General features: G+C 32.4%; 2 protein-coding genes across 2 annotated transcripts; one reads left to right on the top strand and one right to left on the bottom strand.

The window, feature by feature from the left end:
* Positions 1-192: 192 nt before the first annotated feature.
* On the bottom strand, positions 193-5,311 carry rpl36 (ribosomal protein L36). Its single transcript, XM_051094378.1, has 4 exons — positions 5,287-5,311; positions 4,779-4,873; positions 1,881-2,015; positions 193-323 (listed from the first exon to the last, which is right to left on the bottom strand). The coding sequence occupies exons 2-4, from the start codon at positions 4,869-4,871 to the stop codon at positions 234-236; spliced, it is 318 nt and encodes a 105-aa protein (XP_050950335.1). The 5' UTR covers positions 4,872-4,873; positions 5,287-5,311; the 3' UTR covers positions 193-233.
* A 2,306-nt stretch (positions 5,312-7,617) lies between these two features.
* lmnb2 (lamin B2) lies at positions 7,618-20,686 on the top strand. The gene is made up of 12 exons (XM_051094374.1): positions 7,618-8,038; positions 11,121-11,257; positions 12,839-12,995; positions 13,070-13,195; positions 13,284-13,454; positions 13,534-13,659; positions 14,682-14,902; positions 15,803-16,040; positions 18,087-18,194; positions 18,274-18,393; positions 18,472-18,570; positions 18,658-20,686. Exons 1-12 carry the CDS (start codon positions 7,823-7,825, stop codon positions 18,697-18,699), a joined length of 1,761 nt encoding a protein of 586 aa, XP_050950331.1. The 5' UTR covers positions 7,618-7,822; the 3' UTR covers positions 18,700-20,686.
* The last annotated feature ends 1,033 nt before the right edge of the window (positions 20,687-21,719 follow it).

Here is a 21,719-nt window from a genome sequence, read left to right as displayed (position 1 = left end):
GTTTCATCAGGATTACAGTACACTTGGGTTAATTTTCAAATTCTCATGACACTGAACTGCTGTATCAGACATAGAAATAAACACATTGACTCAACCAACTGGTAAAACACCTTTTGATCATCAACATAGCCAGTGGTGCATTTCTGCAATCATCAGCTACTCAAGTTTCAATGAAGCACAACAGTCAAAAGCTTTTGTTTTTACACATACAAATTTATTTGTCATAATACAGGCTACTCCTTCTTGGCAGCAGCTTTCCTCATTTGGGCCAGAATGTTGCTGAGCTCTTCCCTCTTTCTCTTGGCGCGGATGTGAGTTCCCACCTACCCACACAAAAACATTACACAATAAGAAAACAACAACACCACAATCAGATCATCAAGATAATGTGAGGTTCAGCAGAAATCAAACCTGCCCCTACAAGAGCAGTTTTATATGCTGTTAATTTCTTTTTTGTGTTGTGTTTTTTTTAGATGCAGGACTATTATAATTTAAAACTGTTGTGAACTCATATATAAAAAAAAAAAGTTAGATGCAGGACTATTATAGTAATTTAAAACTGTTACTTAAAAATATATTTTTTTTTTTTTTTATTTATTTATTTATTTATATATATTTTTTTTATTTTTTTTTTTTATTTTTTTATTTATTTATTTTTTATTTATTTATTTATTTATTTATTTATATTTATATATAACTTTTTTCCATTTAGTTTAACTTAATATACCCAAATAAAATAAATTAAACTATACAAACATACTTACAAAATAATGAAAATGACAAAATTAGTAATTTAAAATAGGATCTAATTAAAAAATAACATTTTTACTATTTAAAATAACTTTTCTATTTGAATATTTTAAAATGTAATTTATTCTTGTGATTTCAAAGTTGAATTTTCAGTATCATTACTCCAGTCTTCAATGCCACATGACCCTTCAGAAATCATAATGTGCTGATTTGTTGCTCAAGAAACATTATCGTGTTGAAAACAGCTGAGTAGAATTTTTTCAGGTTTCTTAGATGAACAAAGTTCTGAAGAAAAGCATTTATATGAAATAGAAATGTTTTATAACATTATAAATGTCTTTATCATTGCTTTTGGTCAATTTAAAACATCCTTACTAAACAAAAATATCCAAGCTTTTGAATGGTATAGTGTTTAACGTTACAAAAGCTTTTTATTTCAGATAAATGCTGATCTTTGGATATTTCTATTCAAAGAATACTTAAAATTATGTAATCAGCTGTTTTAAATATTGGTGGTAATAAAAATGTTTTTTAAATAGCAAATCAGAATATTAGAAGGATTTCTGAAGGATCATGTGACACTGAAAACTGGAGTAATGATGCTGAAAATTCAGGTTTGAAATTGCAGGAATAAATTATATTTTAAAATATATTTAAATAGAAAGCAGTTATTTTAAATGGTAAAAATATTTCAAAATTTTACTGTTTCTGCTGCACTCTGGATCAAATAAATGCAGGCTTAGTGAGCAGGAGAGAAAAAAAAAAAAAAAAAAGCCCTTAAAAACTTGCTGTTCAAAAACTTTTGACTGGTAGTGTAGTTTAAATATACCAAAATAAAATAACTAAAAATAAAATATACTATACAGACATTTAAAAAAAAAAAAAGAAAATTACTAAAACCTAAAATAAAGATATAATACAAAAAAAAAAAGCTTCAAAAATATTACATTACGCTTTGACAAATTGTTTTTTAAAAAATAGTTTAACATTTTAAAGTCATTCCAAATGATCTGTCAAAAATCATCAAAAAAAACAAACAAAACTGTACTTTTCTTGGTATTTTTTTTAACCACCTTGTTAGACTTGTGTGTGCATATATACGCAAATGTTTTTAAACTTAAAAGACGTACCCTTTTCTTGATGAATTTGAGGGCACGTTTGTCCTTGGACACCTTCAGCAACTCCATAGCGCGCCTCTCGTAGGGCGCAAAACCGCACACCTCGCGGATCATGTCACGCACAAACTTGGTGTGTTTGGTCAGACGCTGAAACGCAAGAACAACTTCACGTTAAACAATCAAAATCAAATAATATCATGCATGTGACAGCATGATGGGAGAAACTACAGGGTTTCTGCAGGTTTTATGAAAATCAGTTCAGACATTTTCAATGCAAATTAGGAAAAAAAAAGGAATAAATTTAAAGGAACACAATACATCAATATGATCTTGTATCAGCAGCACTAAACTTTGGAACACACAACTTTAAACAGATTTCCATTACTTTTGCAAAACATTATGAAAAATTTGATGTCCTCCCTAAATATTTGTCTCTCGTTTTCCAGTGCAAATGTCTCAAGCAGCATTTATTTGCAGCAAAATCACATTAACAGTCTGATAAATTAATCAAAATTACATTATTTTATGACTAAACCAAGAAAGTCGTTTTAAATAACTGAAATAACTATTAATAACTTAATAAATTGAAGGATTTCCGCTCCCATATATTTTTTTTGTCTTGTTTTCCAGTGCAAATGTCTCAAGAAGCATTTATTTGGAGGACAAATACATCAAAAGTCTGATAAATTAAAAAGTTATTTTATGATTAAACCAAGAAAGTTATGTTAAATAACTTAAATATCTTTATTAATAACTTAATAAATTTAAGGATTTCCTCTCCAATTTATTATTTTTGTCTTGTTTTCCACTGCAAATGTCTAAAGCATTTATTTAAAGCAAAATCACATTAAAAGTCTGATAAATTAATCAAAATTGTTATTTTATGATTAAACCAAGAAAGTTACGTTAAATAACTTTAATAATTTAATAAATTTAAAGATTTCCACTCCGATTTATTATTTTTGTCTTGTTTTCCAGTGCAAATGCATTTATTTGGAAGACAAACACATCAAAATGTGATACATTAATCGAAAATAAGTCACTTTATGATTTAACCAAGAAAGTTATGTTAAATAACTTAAATATCTTTATTAATAACTTAATAAATTTAAGGATTTCCTCTCCAATTTATTATTTTTGTCTTGTTTTCCACTGTAAATGTCTTAAGCAGCATTTATTTGCAACACAATCATATTGAAAGTCTGATAAATTAATCAAAATTACTTTATTTTAGGATTAAACCAAGACAATCACGTTAAATAACTATTAATAACAAATTTAAGGATTTCCGCTTTGATTTATTATTTGTCTTGTTTTCCACTGCAAATATCTAAAGATGCATTTACTTGCAGAAAAAAAAAAAAAAAAAAAAAAAAAAAAAAAAATCACATTAAAAGTCTGATAAATGAATCAAAATTACATTATTTTATGATCAAACCAAGAAAGTTACGTTAAATAACTTAAATTTAAGGATTTCCACTAATAAGGATTTTCCGTCTGATAAATGAATCAAAATTATGTTATTTTATGATTGAAAGCCAAAAGTTTTCATACCTTAGTAAGACATTTGCTCTTGTTTTAAGCATAAACTCACTTCATTTTGCATCACAAGTTTCTAAATTTAACAAGGTTTAGATATTTGTATTGGAAAACAAGACAAAATACTGAGGAAGATAGTTTTTTTTTTTGCAATGCATGCAACAAATCAATGCCATATTAATAAATGTAAGCATTTTTTGTCAGATTTAATATTTAAGTCTCGCTTTTCAGTGCAAATATCTAAAGATGCATTTATTTGGAGGAAAATCACATAAGTCTGATAAATGAATCAAAATTACGTTATTTTATGATTGAGAGCCAAAAGTTTTCATACCTTAGTAAGACATTTGCTCTTGTTTTAAGCATAAACTCACTTTACTTTGCATTACAAGTTTCTAAATCTAGGGATGTTTAGATATTTGTATTGGAAAACAAAACAAGACAAAAACACTGATTTTTTTTCGCAATACATGCTACAAATCAATGCCGTAATAACTTAAATGTAAGCATTTCCACTCTGAATTTAATATTTACGTCTCTCTTTCCAGTGCAAACGTCTAAAGATGCACTTATTTGGAGGAAAATCACATAAAAAGTCTGATAAATGAATCAAAAACAAGTTATTTTGCGATTAAACCAAGAACAGTATCAAACATCAAAGCCAAAACACATTTTCATCTCTCAATAACAGATTTTTGCTCTTGTTTTAAGCATAAACTCACTTCATTTTGCATCAAAAGTTTCTAAATTTATGGATGTTTAGATATTTGTAACGGAAAACAAGACAAAAATACTGAGGAAGATACTGTTTTTTCTTTTTTTGTTTTTGCAAAGCATGCAACAATGCCATAACAACTTAATACATTTAGGCTTTTCCACTCTGAATTTAATATTTATGTCTTGCTTTCTAGTGCAATTGTCTAAAGATGTATTTATTTGGAGGAAAATCACATAAGTCTGATAAATGAATCAAAATTACGTTATTTTATGATTGAAAGCCAAAAGTTTTCATACCTTAGTAAGACATTTGCTCTTGTTTTAAGCATAAACTCACTTCACTTTGCATTACAAGTTTCTAAATCTAGGGATGTTTAGATATGTAAAAAGTCATTTTGTGATTAAACCAAGAACAGTATCACACATCAAAGCCAAAACACATTTTCATCTCTCAATAACAGATATTTGCTCTTGTTTGAAATATAAACTCTCTTCATTTTGCATCACAAGTTTCTTAATTTAGGCATATTTGTACTGGAAAGCAAGACATATATCAAACACTGAGGAAGATAATCATTTTTTCACAGTGCGTGCAACATTTAAAGGCATCATTTTACAGTTTTAAGACTTAACGTGTAATTAATATGGACTTACTCCTCGCCTGCGGCTGTGCTTGGGCTTGGCGACGTTTTTGGTCACTGGGTGGCCTTTGTTAAGGCCAACCGCCATAGGATACCTGATGGCCATGTCTGTGGAGAGAGAAAAGTGCTTTAAAAACATTTATAAACAGCTGAAGTCTGAAAACACGGTCATGTGTGCTGAAGCGTTAGCATTAGTGTGCTACATAAGCGCTCAGAGTCACTATACAGCTGTATTTCATGATTAAGGAGAACAAACTGAACATTTTCTAAACCATTTACGTTTGTAATTTATAAATCGTGTTTTATTTACAGTGACAGCGGTTGAGAGTCACATCACCGCATCCACTCCGAGTCAAAGACTCAAAAACGCGCAAACATCACGTTAATCGTTCGCAATAACCGCTGGAAATCATTCCGTATCGTTTATATTTGCAAAAGCGAGCAATTCTGTGATGATTTGAGAAACGATGGATTAGATAGAAGTGCGATTTTATCGCTTGTGATTCTCCGGAGATTCATACCTGCGCTTTGCTAATGGCGTCCGAACCGGAAGGACCGCTGTCAGGCGGAAGCTGATCTTTCACACGCGACACAAGGAAAGAGTTCGCGGGAAAAAGAACCAGCGCCGCCTAGATCTTATAAAACTTCGTTTTTGTAAAACAACAGCTAGTTTGTTGTGTTGAGAGATCATGGTAAAGCTATTATTTTTAATTCATGGTATCAATATGACAAACAAATCACGTTTTATTTAAATTCTACATTCTTCGGTGAAATGAAAAAAGAATAATAAATAAATGAATGGCACATGTTTGAAAATGTATACTTTTAATTTGTATTATTTATTTGTTATATTTATATTATTTACTCGTATATTTTCAAATACTATTGGCAGTACAATTCATAAAATAATAAAAGGACTTTTATTAGATTTATGTAGGTTTTTAATCGTCTTTCAGTGCCTTAACAAGTCTATTTCTTTTGCTGTTTCATGCAATTTGGTTTGAAATTAAATTAAATTAAATTAAATTAATTTGATTTATTTGAATTTTTAAATGTCTTTCAGTGCCTTACCAAATCTATTTCTTTTGCTGTTTTTATGCAATTTGTGTAAAAATTAAAATAAATAAATAAATAAGAACATGGCACGTGTTTGGATATTTATACTTTTTATATTTGTATTTTTATTTATTATATTTCTATTAATTTTGTTGTATATCTCTAAATATTATTGGCAATTCATAAAATAATAATAAAAAACTTTTATTACATTTATTTAGACTTTTAAACGTCTTTCAGTGTCTTACTGAGTCTATTTTCTTTTGCTGTTTTTATTCAACTTGTTTATAAATTTAAATAAATAAATAAAAATATGGCACATGTTTGGATATTTATACTTTTTATATTTGCATTTTTATTTATTATATTTCTATTAATTTTGTTGTATATCTCTAAATATTATTGGCAATTCGTAAAATAATAATAAAAAACATTTATTACATTTATTTAGATTTTTAAACGTCTTTCAGTGTCTTACTGAGTCTATTTTCTTTGCAGTTTATGTGCAACTTGTTTTGAAATTTAAATAAACAAACAAACAAATAAATAAAATATCAGTGCATGAATTATGAGCCACAACTAAAATTAAAAAATAGAAAAAAATATGAAAAAACCCAAAACCAAAAAATGAAAAATAGAACAGAAAAAGGAAAAACACATAATATAATATAATATAATAATACCACCGTGTTGTTCATGAATTATTAAAATTCAAAAGCAAAATGTGAAACTACACAATAAAAAAGCAGTTAAATTAAATTAAATTAATTTGATTTATTTAGATTTTTAAATGTCTTTCAGTGCCTCACCAAATCTATTTCTTTTGCTGTTTTTATGCCATTTGTGTAGAAATTAAAATAAATGAATGAATAAATAAATAAGAATATGGCACGTGTTTGGATATTTATACTTTTTATATTTGAATTTATATTTATTATATTTATAATAACTTTGTCGTATATCTCCAAATATTACTGGCAATACAATTTGTAAAGTAATAATACAAACTTTATTTACATTTATTTAGATTTTTAAACATTCAGTGTCTTACTGAGTCTATTTTCTTTGCAGTGTATGTGCAACTTGCTTTGAAATTTAAATAAATAAATAAATAAAATATCAGTGCATGAATTATGAGCCACAACTAAAATTAAAAAATAGAAAAAAATATGAAAAAACCCAAAACCAAAAAATGAAAAAACGGAAAAACACATAATATAATATAATATAATATAATATAATATAATATAATATAATATAATATAATAATACCATCTTGTTGTTCGTGAATTATTAAAATTCAAAAGCAAAATGTGAAAATACACAATAAAACAGCAGTAAAAGGCGCTAAGGCTCTTCAAAAATATATACAATAATAATATAATATCAAAATAATGACAATAACTGGATTTATTTACAGTAATGTCTAAAAGTAATTGTTTGTGTTTTAATCGAGACTTTTAACTTGTTATAAAATTATATATTTGAATCATAGTTGTATTAGGGTCATCGATATAGGCTATAATTATAGTTTTCGTTAATATTTCGAATTATAAAAAGGCTATTTGTGATTTATTATGTGAGAAAAAGTCTGAATTTTGAGATAAAACATTGCAGTTACCTTTTACATTTTTATTCCATGGCTTAAAATGCAAAAAAAGTCATAATTATGAGTTGATATCTCATCAAATATTTTAAACCACGTTGTTCGGGGCGTTTTAAGCTTCGGACTACATTTCCCATGAGCACTTGGACTGAATTTTGGCGCGGTTTTACGTTAGCGGCGGCCATTTTCTTTTCACACCTCCGTTTCAAAGACAGCCAACCAGCAGTCGGACTACAAAACACAGTTTCATTCAAAAAACTCCTCAAACAAAAACTTCCAAACGCCACCGGGAACCTGTTCCAAGTGCGACTCGGAGGCCGCTGCGTACACCGGGCCGAAGTGGAACTCGGAGGAGTTTTTATTTGAGCTGAAGTGGGTCTGTAGCGTGAAGCGATATGGCGACCGCAACCCCGAGCCGCGAGTCGAGCCGCGCGTCGGCCGCACAAACGCCGCTGAGCCCGGCGCGGATCTCCCGCCTGCAGGAGAAGGAGGAACTGCGGTCGCTCAACGACCGCCTGGCCGTCTACATCGACCGCGTGCGCTCGCTGGAGCTCGAGAACGACCGGCTGCTCGTCAAAGTCTCCGAGAAGGAGGAAGTCACGACCAGAGAGGTGCAGAGCCGTTCCTTTGTGCTGTTTTACGATCAATAAATCTGCCTGTTCACGTCTTTTTTACTTGAAGAGTTGTTATAGAGCGTTAAAGTGCCTCGTTTTTGTTGCATTCACAGTTAATTCAGACTTCTAGTCGACCTTGAACGTGTCCAGTGTTGAGTTTAGTGCTTTTAAAGCACGTGAAATCTTTAAAACTTTAATTGTGATGTTGAGCGTGTTGCACAACATTTGAAAAATCGCGCTAGGAAGTCATGCGATTTGACACAATCAAGCCTGTGCATTGAAATCCGTGTTCTGCATATGCAAATCCACGCTCATATCAGTACATTAATGCATTGTGCGTGTAAAAGCAAATGTATGGGATCATACACCATCTATAGCATGCACACAGGGAGTGGGCATCAGATTATATCCATATGCTTCTAATTTGGTCATTTAATTTAGTTTATGCACGAGTTGATCATTTAGTTGTGTGTTAAAATGCACGTTAAAACCGTGCTAAATGCGTTTAGAGGGTGTTTTAACGTGATTCCTGGACTTTGAGAGTTGTCCTGGTGTGTGTTTGGGCGTTTTCCCTCAAAGTTTGGGAGTGGCCAAATGCTCTTTTCAAATTTGAATCTGATCTCCACCATCTGCTGGCTTTGTTTTGAATGGTGACCACATCAAACTGCAGCCTTCGTTTATTAAACATACAAAAAGAAATGGTTTGAATGCTGTTGAACGTCTTGTAGAGTCATATAAAAGCGTTTTGACATGCATGTGTTTAGTGTTTTGGACTTAAACTGAGTTTATTTATGAGTAATGTCTTTCAGGAATTGTTTTAGGTTTTTATTCGAAACTTGACGGATCCTGCGATCAAATAACTTGTTATAAAATGATACATTTGAATCTGTGTCATTTAACTGATACACTATTATAGTTTACGTTAATATTTTGTGGAAGGCAGTTTCCACCACAGAATTAAAAAAAAAAAAATATAAATATATAAATATAAATATAAATATAAATATATATATATATATATATATAAATATATATATATATATATATATATATATATATATATAGTTTTTTTTTTTTTACTTTTTATCTCACAATTTATTTTCTTTCCCCGTGCAATTCTTAAAGTCTGAATTGTAAGATAAAAAGTTAAGTTACCTAATGTATTTTATGGTTCCATGGCAGGAAAAAAAAAAACAGTCGCAAGTTGTAAACGTAGAATTGTGAACAAAAAAGTCTGAATTATGAGTTTGTATCTTGCAATTCTGACACTTTTTCTCAGATTTTTTTTTTTTAAACAAATTATTGCAGTTCTGTTTATTTCTCTGAAAAGTTGTGAGAAATTTGCAAATATTTAAATTTTGTCACAGAAATGTTGACACATTTAAAGTTTTAGTAATTCGTTGTTAGTTTTTGTCATTTCTTTAATGCATATATTGCATTTATTAATGATAAATTCATTTTAGTTTTAGTTCATTTTAGTACTTCAAGTTGTAAACTTAGAATTGTGAAGAAAAAAGTCTAAATTATGAGTTTGTACCTTTCTCAGATTGAAAAAACGAAACAAAAAAACTCATTCTGTGTTTATTTCTTAGAAAAGTCACAAGTATTATTTGAATTTTGTCATGGACAAAAAAAATTCGAAAAAGTTTTAGTAACTTATTGGGAGTTGTCATTTTTTTTTAATGTCTATATTGTTTATTATTGTCTTTTTCATTTTCGTTTTGGTAAATTGTAGTACTTTAAGATGTAAACTTAGAAATGTGAACAGACAGGATTATTTGAATTTGTGTCTTGCAATTTTGACCTTTTTTTTTTCTTTTTTTTTCCTCGTATTTATTTCTCAAAGTCCAAATTGTGAGAAATTCACAAGTATTTTTATTTTTTAGTTTTCACTTTCAAGTTTTTTTGTTTTTTGTTTTTTTTTTCATGTCTATGTTGTGTTAATGTTTATTCATTTTAGATTTAGTAGATTTTAGTACTTCAAGTTGTAAACTTAGAATTGCGAACAAGTCTAAATTGAGTTTATACCTTACAATTCTGACATTTTCTCATATTTTTACAAAAAAAGTCTTGTAAGTGTTTATTTCTCCAAAAATGCGAATTGTGAAAAATTTGTAAGTATTATTTGAATTTCGTCACAGAAATATTTCCTTATATTTATTTTTTTTTGTTGTTTTTCACTTTTGTCATTTTTTGTCTGTATTGTATTTATTAATGTTTATTCATTTCACTTTTAGTTAATTTAGTACTTAATCTTATAGCAAAAGTCAGAATTACCCCTCTCTTTTAAAAAAAAAAATACAATTTTTGTTTATATCTCCAAAGTCTAAATTGAGAAATTTTTACTATATATTTTTTTACTATATTTATATTATTTTATTTTATTATTATTATTATTATTATTATTATTAAATTTTATCACAGATTTTACATTTTCATTTAAAGCTTTAGTAATTTAGTTTTTTTTAATCTCCATATTGTATTTATTATTAATTTTAGTTGTAATTCATTTTATTACTTTAACTTTAGAATTGTGAATTAAATTTAGAATTGTGAACAAAAGTCATAATTATGAGTTTGTGTCTTGCAGTTTTGACTTTTCTAATATTTTTTTTCTCATAATTCTGTTTCTCCAAAGTCTGAATTGTGAAAAATGTATTTATTGTTATTATTATTTATTATTATTATTATTATTAGTAGTAGTAGTATTTAAATTAATTTTTATATTGTATTTGTTTATTTAGTTTATTCTAGTACTTTAACTTACTATAAATTAAAGTTATAATATAGTATTTTTTTTTATGTTTATTTTAATTTTTCACTTTAAGTACTTCATCTTAAATGAAAATGAGAAATGTTAAATAAAATAAGAGTATTTATTTTTATGAAGTTTTATAAAGTTTATAAAGTTAAAATAAGTACTTTTTAAATATAAATTGAATTTTTTTTTTAAGTTAATGTTTATTTAATTTTGAGTAACGAAGGTGGTTTTAGTTATTGATGGTTTTATTGATGATAACTGTCGTTTGAGGGTCGACAGTGTGTAAATGTTTAACTGATGGTGTGTTTTTTTGTTCAGGTGTCTGGGATTAAGTCTCTTTATGAGGCCGAGCTCGCGGACGCCAGGCGTGTGCTTGATGAAACCGCCCGTGAAAGAGCCAGACTTCAGATCGATCTGGGAAAAGCCAACTCTGAGCTCGAGGAGGTCACTCGCAAGTGAGTACTGCAGAAAAACACCTCGTTTAACGGGTCTTGTGACATGAAAACCCAAGTTGAGTCCATTATCCCCCTTGTTTAATTACCCATAAGGCTTTAAGTCAGTGGTTGTCTCAAACTCAAGCTGGGCTTAACTAACCTGACTTAAATCCACCTCCATCTGCTGCTTTGAATAATGCCACCAGAAGATCAACGTCTCTGCGTGGTTTGTACTTGCCCGCATTCACTGCAGTCGTCGTGTTTGGTTGATCTCGTTGCTAATGAGCGTGTATAAACAGGAAGTCTGTTGCTACGTCCCCGATTGTGGGTGACTTTTTTAACCACAAGAGTGTGTCACATCGTGCTACCAACCTGTATCTGTCACGCAGATTTCACTAGTTTTATCTGCGCAGGGGGGAATTTTTTTATTTTTCATTCTGACAGGATTGAAAATCTCGATTACATCATGTCAAATGTCAGCAAGGCTTGTGTTGTAGCAACTGAAAAAAAATACAGGAAATTATTTGTAGAGGGATTAAACTTTTTGTTCACTGATAGGCGTGTAGAAACGTGTGAGATCCAGCCCACATTAATATTACTCTAACTGAAATTTCATAGTATTCCTATTGTTAATTTAAAAAAATGACAAATGAAGAAATTACATTTCTATTTGCATTTGTTAAAGTATTGGATATAAATATATGAATATAATTTATCGTTTTAGTGTTTTAACTAATTTCTTGTAATGTTGTCTTTGTAATTAAGAATTGTCATTTTGTAACTTTTGTAAAAAATTACTTTTTATAACTTATTTTTTTATCTATCTTTTTTTTTTTAATTTTTTAATTATCTATATTTAATTTATCTTTTTTTTTTTTTTTTTTATAGTATAATTTGCATATGATTTTCTCATATTGTCTTTTTAAACTAATTTCTCGTAATGTTTATATTCTTACTAACTTTTTGCCGTTTTAAAATTATTAATAGTATAACTTCATATTGCTTATGTTATATTTTTTTAGATTTTATAACTTATTTAGCTATTTCATTTTTTCCAATTTACTTTTTTGAAATTGTTGTTCTTATTATTATTATTATTATTATTATTATTAAATCTATAAAACTATATTCAATGTATATTTCTATTCATATTACCATATTAATAAAATAATGACAGCAATGTTTAATAATTTTTTTTTATGTGGGTTATGTTGTATATTTTAGTTATCTATACTTATTTTTTTGGGGATTAAATATTATAAATAGATATATATTTTGTTCATTTTATAATATAATTTGTGAATTATAATCTTATTATCTGAGTACATTTAAAGCTTCCAAAGTCACTTTTAAATTGGTGGTATTAATGAGAATATGCATCTTTTTAAAAAATACAGTAATAAACCAGTACAGAACATCTTTTATTGATCTTTGGCGTTAATTAAACATCTTCGTCACACATTTTTGATATGGAAACAGCATGAAGTCTAATAGATAAATTAAATTAATTACAAAAACACCACGACTGATGTTTAATCCACCTAAAGATTGTTTTTGACTCTTTATTGATCCAAGCATTGACCATCTGAATGTGTTTTCCAGCTATAAGAAGAAGGATGGAGACCTGGCTGTGGCTCTGGCCCGAATCAAGGAGCTGGAAGCGCAGTACAACAAGAACGAGGCGGCTCTCAACACAGCGCTCAGCGAGAACAAGTCTTTATCCGCAGAACTCGCCGACCTGAAGGCTCAGCTGGCTAAAGTAAGTCCCTCGATGGCATTTCAGCGTCCTTCGCTTTAAAATCACGTCTAAGAGGCGTACGTCTCGTGTTTCAGGCTGAAGATGCTCACGGCGTGGCCAAGAAACAGCTGGAGGCGGAAACCCTAATGAGGGTGGATCTGGAAAACCGCTGCCAGAGTCTGGCGGAGGAGCTGGAGTTCAGGAAGAGCATGTTTGAGGAGGTCAGTGATGTGATGTCAAAATAAAAGTCCTGTGTGATGTCAAAATAAAAGTCAGCCAAACGAGTCTAAAATCATGAGTGTCACGCAGGAGGTGCGCGAGACTCGCCGTCATCGCGAAAAGCGCATGGTGGAGGTGGATTCGGGCATCCAGCAGGACTACGAGTTCAAGCTGGCGCAGGCGCTGCAGGATCTGCGCAGACAACATGAGGAGCAGGTGCAGATCTACAAGACGGAGCTGCAGCAGACCTTCAAGGCCAAAGTTAGAAACTGCACATTCACAAAGTCGCTTTTGGTTTTGAAATGTGGTTTGTTTGCTAACTAAAATCTTCTCTTTTCAGCTGGATAACGCTAAGGTGTCGTCTGACCTGAATGATAAGGCTGTGCTCACTGCCCGTGAGGAGCTTCAGGAAGCCCACATGAGGATCGAGGGCCTGAGCTATCAGCTCAGCGCACTGCAGAAACAGGTACGTACGGCCTGCCGTGTCCTAAGTAAAGTTACAGTATCTATAATCATAACACTAAAGTAAAATTTTAAAGTAAATTCATGACACAATAGTAATTTACTAGATTGCGTACTTTATTTCCAGTGAGCGTTTCTAAAAAGTTATAAAATGTAAATATATAAAATAAAAAAGCAATATTGAGTTATACAGTTAATAATACTTTGGAAGTACAAAAACAGTGAAAGTTAGTAAAATAAAAATATAAACATTACGAGAAATTGGTTAAAACATTAAAAATACAATGCCTGGTAAAAATGTTATTTATTTATTTATTTTTTTTAAATAATTAAAAATGACAAATTATGATGCTTACCTTGTTTTTCCCTTGTAAACAGCCCTGATGCAAACATGGCATTAAAAAAATAAAGATGATCAATTAACCATAAACACATTTAAAATATATTTTTAAATGTTTTATTTTTATGTAATGTTTTAAAATTTGTATTCATAATATATTTCTTAAGAATTATATTTTATAACACATTGTTTTCATATTTATTATGGTATTATGTATATATTTCATTTGTTTTTATTGTATTTTATGGTATATTGTTGTTTTTATTAAATTGTTTACATTTATAAATATTTTAAATGACCTTTTATTTATATATATATATATGGCCTGTTAATAATTATTATATAATTATTAAATGTTGTTTAAAGCAGAAACATTTGAAAACCTAGTGTATTTTTTTGTATTCTAATAAACTACATAATTTAATCTATTTATTAAGGATGATAAATTAAATCAATTTTAATTGTGCTCCTGACATTTTTTAAAATGTGCTCCGAAATATTTAGATTTTAGAGTACATTTGGGAGGAAATAAAATAAACCCAAAAATGTGTCTAAACATCCAGGTTGAAATCCTTTTGAGTTGAAACTTCCGTTCTCGGAGTTCTTCTGTAGTATTAGAGTAAAACACCACACTGTCCGTTGAATTGCTGCCTGTCTTCCCTGACTTGTTTTTGTCCCCCCCGCAGGCGTCTGCCGCCGAGGAGCGCATCCGCGAGCTGGAGGACATGCTGTCCAGCGACCGGGACAAGTACCGCCGACAGCTGGATGCCAAGGAGCGCGAAATGGCCGAGATGAGGGAGTGCATGCAGCAGCAGCTCAACGAGTACCAGGAGCTGCTGGACGTCAAGCTGGCCCTGGACATGGAGATCAACGCCTACAGGAAGCTGCTGGAGGGCGAGGAGGACAGGTGAGTGCCTGCCATGTGTTATTAGTCAACAAGAACCAACAATCATGTAAAAATGACAGGAATGGACGCCAAGTGAGCTGCCATCCCAGACAACAATTTTGGGCTTTTAGCTTTTAAATAGTCTGAAATTGCTGTCTAATTTGCTCACTAGGCTTTGAAACGCATTCAAACAGGCCACTTATTGAGAAAGCTTCTTGGGCATCAGATACATTGGAGTGCGTTTCTAATGTGTCCGATGTCCAAAATGCTTCAAAACTGTCTTGAAAACCTAAGAATGCTATATCTTGTCTACAAATGGTGACTTGTTAGGCAGATTGCTAGGTTTTAAGGTTAAGCCAGAGGCAGAAAACAGCATCAAGGTAGGAAGCTCAGTTGGTTTTCTGACGCATTCAAGCGTTTAAGTCAACGATGCGCACAAAATAGGCGGTCTTGAGCGTTTTGCGTCTGCTGATGGGGTTCTGGCAGCTGATTATTATTGTCATTCATCTTTTCACGGACACCTGCGGTGCGTAACTTGTTCAGAAGCGCTCGTCAAACACACTTCACATTTTTGCGCTGCATACTTGACATACTCGACATGCCTGGGAAGCAAGGTAGGTTGTAAAATGTCACACTGCAATGATAATTGTGTGTTTCACTCGTGCGTGAGTCGAAAAACGAGAGGTCAGAGAGCTCGTTTAGCACGAAGACTTGAAGACCAACAGGCAGCTAGAACATCTTGAAGAATGAGATGAGTTAAAGATAGTCTGCGGTTTATATTTGGAGCACAGATGATAGGAAGGAAAGGTAAGATGACAGCGTAGTTGCATAAACTTTCATTTTCATGGTGCGGTTGCCCATTAATTCTGTCGTATATGCAATTTCCTGCGTTGTAACGGATATGCGTCACATCTCCTCTAGGCTGAAGTTGTCCCCCAGCCCGTCCTCACGGGTCATGGTGTCTCGCACCACAGCGAGCAGCACTTCTGCGTCTTCACGTAGCACCCGTGCGAAGAGAAAGCGTGTGGAGCTAGAGGAAGCGTCCACCGCTGCCCCTAAAGTCCAGATCAGCCAGGAGGCCGAAGCGACTGGCAACGTCAGTATCGAGGAAATCGATTTGGAGGGAAAATCGGTGACCCTCAGGAACAACTCTGACAAGGTACAGTCATGTACACAAGATTTTCTTCATATTTTTAGGGAATACACTGCAGGCAGAAGCATAATTTTGTTTAATGCATTAAAAAGTTTGGGCTTGTTTTGGCTTTTTATAGAGTGTTGTTTCTGGGTAGTGGAAAGAAAATATCTAAAATACGCTTTGAAGTTTTATTGCACTTTGTGTATGTAGATCTATATTCTGAAGGCTTTTACCGAAGTTATCTTTTTTTTAAATTAATTATTCCACTTAATCTAATTGCATCTCTGAATTTCAGTTCCAATACATATCTTTGAGTTTTTCCTCCACTTCAGGAGCACTTACAAACACCAAAACTTAGTTTTAGAGAAGTGTTTGTTCATACATCATTTGATTACATCATTTGATTTTATTTATAGATTAATTACAACACGCATCTTTAATACAGTTTCCTCAAAATGGGTTTGTTTCTCCACTTCAGCAGTTCTTGCATACACCAAAAAGAGTTTGTTTATATCATGTTTAATTTAGTTATTCCACTTAATCTAATTGCATCTTTAGGTTTCATTTCCAGTAATTCCAAATCGTCGTCGTCGTTGTTGTTCTTTCTCCACTTCAGGAGTACTTAAAAAAAAAAAAAAAAAAAAAAAAACACCAAAACTTTTGGTTTTCCGTATTCTGAAGGTTTTTACAGAAGGGTTTGTTCATACATCATTTATGTGGTTTTATAGATTAATTACAATACATATTTTTAATGCTGTTTTCTCAAAATGGGTTTCTCCACACCAACAGTTCTTGTATACACCAAAACTTATTTTTATTCCTGTATTCTGAAGATTTTCACAGAAGGGTTTGTTCTTATTTATTTTAATTATTCCTCTTAATCTGATTACTGCTCTAGATTTCAGTTTCAAAGCATATTGATTTTTTTTTTTTCTGTACTTTAGAGCACTTACAAACACCAAAACTTTTTATTCCTGTCTGTATTCTGAAGGTGTTTACAGAAGTGTTTGTTCATATAGCATTCAGTTTTATTTCACTTTATCTATTTGCGCCAGTAGACTTCAATTACAGCACAAATCTTTAGTGGCTGTTTTTTAAAAATGAGTTTGTATCTCCACTTCAGCAAAACTTACATGCATCAAAACTTACAGTTTTGTTCCTCTCTAGATTCTGAAGGTTTTTACAGAAGGGTTTGTTCATAAATCATTCATTTGTTTTTATTTCACTGTCAATTTGTGAGTAGATTTTAATTACAGTGGCATTTTTTTCAAAATGGGTTTGTTTCTCCACTTCAGCAGCTCTTGCATACACCAAAACTTACAGTTTTGTTCCTCTCTGTATTCTGAAGGTTTTTACTGAAGGGTTTTTTCATATATCATTCACCTTATTTTATACAAGCTAATGAGTTGTCAATCTAGATGGCATTTTTAAGCATTTTAGCTTGTAAGTATTGTTAGAAAATGCTTACTAGGCTTTGAACATGCCTTCCAACACAACCTTTGCTACCCACTGAGGAAGCTTCTTGGGAATCAGACACAATGGAGTGTGTTTCTAATGTGCCTGATGTCCAGAATGCATCCTATTTTAGATATCAGACTTCAAATTTTCAATTGCTATGTATAATTAAACGTTTTTTCTCCTCTTCAGTAGCACTTACATGAACCAAACTTAACAGTGTTATTCCTTTTTATATTCTGAAGATTTTTATAGAAGGGTTTTTTCATACATCATTCACTTGATTTTATACAACATTTTATTTACAAAAACTTTAGAAATTTTTGTATTCTAGCTTTTGAAAGTGTTGACTTGGTGAAAAGAGAAATCCAAAATCCTTTTTATAAATACTTTCAAATCTAATGTAACAAAATGAAACTAATTTTGAACCTTGTTTTAACAATTTTTGTACTGAAAAAAAAAAACCTGCAAATTATGTTAAACTTGAATTAGATGATGCCATGTTTAACCATTTAAACATAACATTTCAGTAATCAATCACCTAGGAAAGTATGGTAATGTCTTTACAAAAGAACAAAGGAAAAAGCTTTATTTATTAATTTATTTCAAATTTAGGATCAATCTCTGGGCAGCTGGCGACTAAAGAGACAAATTGCAGATGGAGAGGAAATTGCCTATAAATTCAGTCCCAAGTTTGTCCTGAAGGCCGGCCAGACAGTAACGGTAAGCAAACATGGCCGTATTTCACTTGATTCCATCTCAGGACATTGACTAGATGTTAAACTGTCTTTTCTGTAAAAAGGTCTGGAGCGCCGATGCCGGCGTGTCCCACAGTCCTCCTTCAGACCTGCTATGGAAGAGCCAGAGCTCTTGGGGCACCGGAGAGAAGATCCTCACCTTATTGGTCAATTCCAGTGGAGAGGTATTAAAAGTTATACTATAATTCTGGCTTTTGGTTTGTTTGTGAATCCAATTACGAAACGTGAACTTTGGTTTTCAGGAAGTGGCAAAGCGAACCGTCAATAAAATCGTGGTAGAAATGGAGAACGGCGATGATGAGGAGGGAGACTTTGGAGATGAAGATCTCTTCCATCAGCAGGTTCGTAAAGAAGAACTTAAAATACAGCAACGATCTTGAGATGCTTATAATGATGATAACCTTAACCAATATTGTTCTCATTTCCAGGGCGATCCAAAACCCCAATCCAGAGAATGTGCCGTCATGTGATGGAACCTGCGCACCTTTAGTATTTTACTTTCCACAATTCAGTCTTTTTTGTAGAGCCACTACTTTTGTATTCTTCGAATCATGAGTTCATAACACCCCTCCCTCGATCCTTTATTTGTACGGACCTCATTTGTAAAGCCAGTTGATCTTGAGCCGCGACGCTATTTTTTAGCCGCCGCTCATCAATGAATAGTCTTTCCAGACAGCCGCCGTAGGAGTCGAAGCGCTTCCGAATGGCGGCAACATCCCATTACGCACCGTCGGGTGAATGCCATCCGAGAATGAGTCAAACGACCTGAAATTAGAGAGTATTTGTACGAGCCGGTGACTAACGAATCTGCATATTCATGTCAGTGAATCATGTGTGTTCTCGTCATCGGGGTTATGAATGGGGGAATTATTATTGTTCTGTAGTGCACTATAGCCCGTAACTGACAGCTGTCGCTTAGCGTACCTTATGTTTTTGTGCTTCGCCAACCAGATGAACAGGGTGGAAACGAAACCAGATTGTTTCGTTGACTTCCAAATGCATTTGATTCATGCTCTACATAGTGTTATGTATGTGTGAATCAGTGATTGAGACATTTTTGAGACGTCCCCCCACCAGACTAAAGTTTGTGCAAAAGAATATTAACTAGTTGACATACACAAAAGATAACCAGAATGGTGCTTTCTGATGAGTACATTGTAAGAAGCTATTGAGTTTAGTATTCAAAAGCATTTGAGTTTATTTTCAGTTTGTTTGAATATTCAAATTTCAGTTTGAATGTAGTGTCGAATATTACATTTGAATGAATTCACCATGTGATCAGTCAGTGGTTATTGAAATCTGCACAGACCGGAATCAAAAAAACGCAGATGCTTGTGCAGATTAACCAAAGAAATGGACGACGAATGAAACCAATTTGACTCGCAACCAACACTCCAATTAAACTAAAACCTATGTTTTAGTGAGTAATCTGCCTTCATCCACCCTGTCAATTCTGTTGCATTTACGTTGTTAAACTCTCTTATTTTAAATGTTTCTCAGACAATTATGCATGCGGCAGATATTTTTATAAGAAACTGATCTTAGTGTTACTGTGAGCTCTAGGGTTGGCGCTTCGAATTTTCAGACAAACTGCGCAATAGCGCAGTTTGGTTTTTAGCTACAATCGTATATTTTTGATAGTTTTTCCTCAGGATTTTTAAAAACCCTAGTGCATCTTTAAATGCATTTAAAATTTACATTAAACATCTTATAAATTTGTGAATATATCCAGTGCGGTGTGTACAAAAAAAATTGACCTGGGAAACATTTTTATGATTTCTGATTTCTTTAAGGTAATGCAGTGCAGAACTATTTAGTTACTTTTGGGGGTTATCATTATCTGAATGTTTACTTTTTAGGGTTTTTTGACCACGAATTGCTTGGGTCAATTGGGGCACACAGATTTGTGTCAAATTTAAGTGAAATTAAGCTCAAGTAAACTTGTATTTGCGTACGTTTGTTACTTGGCCTCTGAGCTAATAAAATCTACCTTTTTATTTAGGTTTTACCTTCATGTGACGTGAACGAAATAGTTTTCTCTGCCAAACACTCCTGTGAATTTTAAATTTAGCAGCTTTTAGTTACAAACACTGTTTTCACAAGGAAAGTCATTAATTTCCTTGCTCTTTCAGGTTTTATTAGACAGGGCTGTGACTTGTGTAACGAATACAAATGTACTTTGGTGTATTTAAATACGAAATGGTCAATAATCTACTGTAAAGTAAAAATTGCTATTTGAACTTATCAAAAAGTGTTGAAATGTGAGTTCGAGGCTGTAAAAATTGAGCCATAAATTGTGAACTATGAATCCAATTTGTTACGGGGTAAATTGTACGAAGACTTTTGAAGGCCTACAGGAGGAGGGCGCATGCCAAAAGTGTCTCATTAATTGTGATCTATTATACTTTGATTTGTCTTTTTTTGTATGCAATATCCAATAAATGTTTTACATATTAAGTTGTGCCATTGTCTTTTATAAAATGCAAACTTTGAATCACTCAACAGACAATTGAATGTGGACTTGGCTGTGATTTTAACACCGTTAAATGCTTTTAAGCACTTTGCTGAATGTGCCAAAGAACACTCACGTTTTGCACTTGGTGAAATTAACAGCCTTGGCTGGCTTATTTGAGTTTTTATTTATAAAACGATAGGAACAGCAGGTAAGTTTTCAAATTAGTGTTTAGAGGTGGTTTATTCGCCTTCGTTTTTATAATATGGAAGCAACATAGATGGAAATATAGTATGTTTAGAAATGCATCAGCCTTGCTGATTTGTGGAGTTCCTGTGACATTCAGCTTGAGCTTGCGACATGAATTATTCATGTGTATACACATGTAAGTTTCTGTATGTTCCTCTTATGAATAATTCAAGAAATTGCCATGTTTATCTGACTTGCACAGATGCATCAAAAACCATAGGTAAATAAGGCATTGCACTGTTTTACTTTATAAGGAATTATATCACACTTATAAGTTGCCATTTCACCACTAGGGTGCACCACACTCCCAAAAGACGGTTTACAACATTTGATCTCTCAATTGATGACAGATGTGCTATCATCTCTGGCTGTTTTTCCTTTCTGATTTCACTCTGTGACCTCTATATGTTGTGGGCTGTTTTCAGCAACGCCTCTGAAAGCCGTAATATTGCGTTCTTCACACAGCCAGCGCTAGAACAGAGATCAACAGCTCGTCTCCAGTGTTCCAGGAGAAAAGGCTTTCGGTGGCCGAGCGTGGTGTGTTTGTACCAGACCGCCCACGCTCACCTCAATTTCTACTCTTCCCACTGTCTCTCAGTCATTAGCGTGCCGTGCCTCTGCCTGCGGTAGGAGCCCGGCTGTCTAGCCCTTTCTGTTGTGCCTGCAGTGAGGAAGGGTCTTTCGTTCTCGCTCCCTGTCTTTCATTCTCTCTTTCTTCCTCCCACCCGCCCCCGATCACACAAGCGCTGGCCGTGGCTCCCACACACCCACTGTTTCAACACCCACACA

The sequence above is a fragment of the Labeo rohita genome, chromosome 22, assembly GCF_022985175.1.
Source record: "Labeo rohita strain BAU-BD-2019 chromosome 22, IGBB_LRoh.1.0, whole genome shotgun sequence".
In the NCBI taxonomy this organism is placed as follows: Eukaryota; Metazoa; Chordata; class Actinopteri; order Cypriniformes; family Cyprinidae; genus Labeo; species Labeo rohita.
This window is presented reverse-complemented; position numbering and strand designations above follow the sequence as displayed.

Coding starts and splice junctions, on each gene's coding strand:
- rpl36 (XM_051094378.1), bottom strand. CDS start 4,871: ATGGCCATCAGGTATCCTATGGCGGTTGGCCTTAACAAAGGCCACCCA. Junction 2,016..4,778: donor AGCACAGCCGCAGGCGAGGA/GTAAGTCCATAT, acceptor CTTGCGTTTCAG/CGTCTGACCAAACACACCAA. Junction 324..1,880: donor TCAAATTCATCAAGAAAAGG/GTACGTCTTTTA, acceptor TTGTGTGGGTAG/GTGGGAACTCACATCCGCGC.
- lmnb2 (XM_051094374.1), top strand. CDS start 7,823: ATGGCGACCGCAACCCCGAGCCGCGAGTCGAGCCGCGCGTCGGCCGCA. Junction 11,258..12,838: donor CTCGAGGAGGTCACTCGCAA/GTGAGTACTGCA, acceptor TGTGTTTTCCAG/CTATAAGAAGAAGGATGGAG. Junction 18,195..18,273: donor AGGCCGGCCAGACAGTAACG/GTAAGCAAACAT, acceptor TTCTGTAAAAAG/GTCTGGAGCGCCGATGCCGG.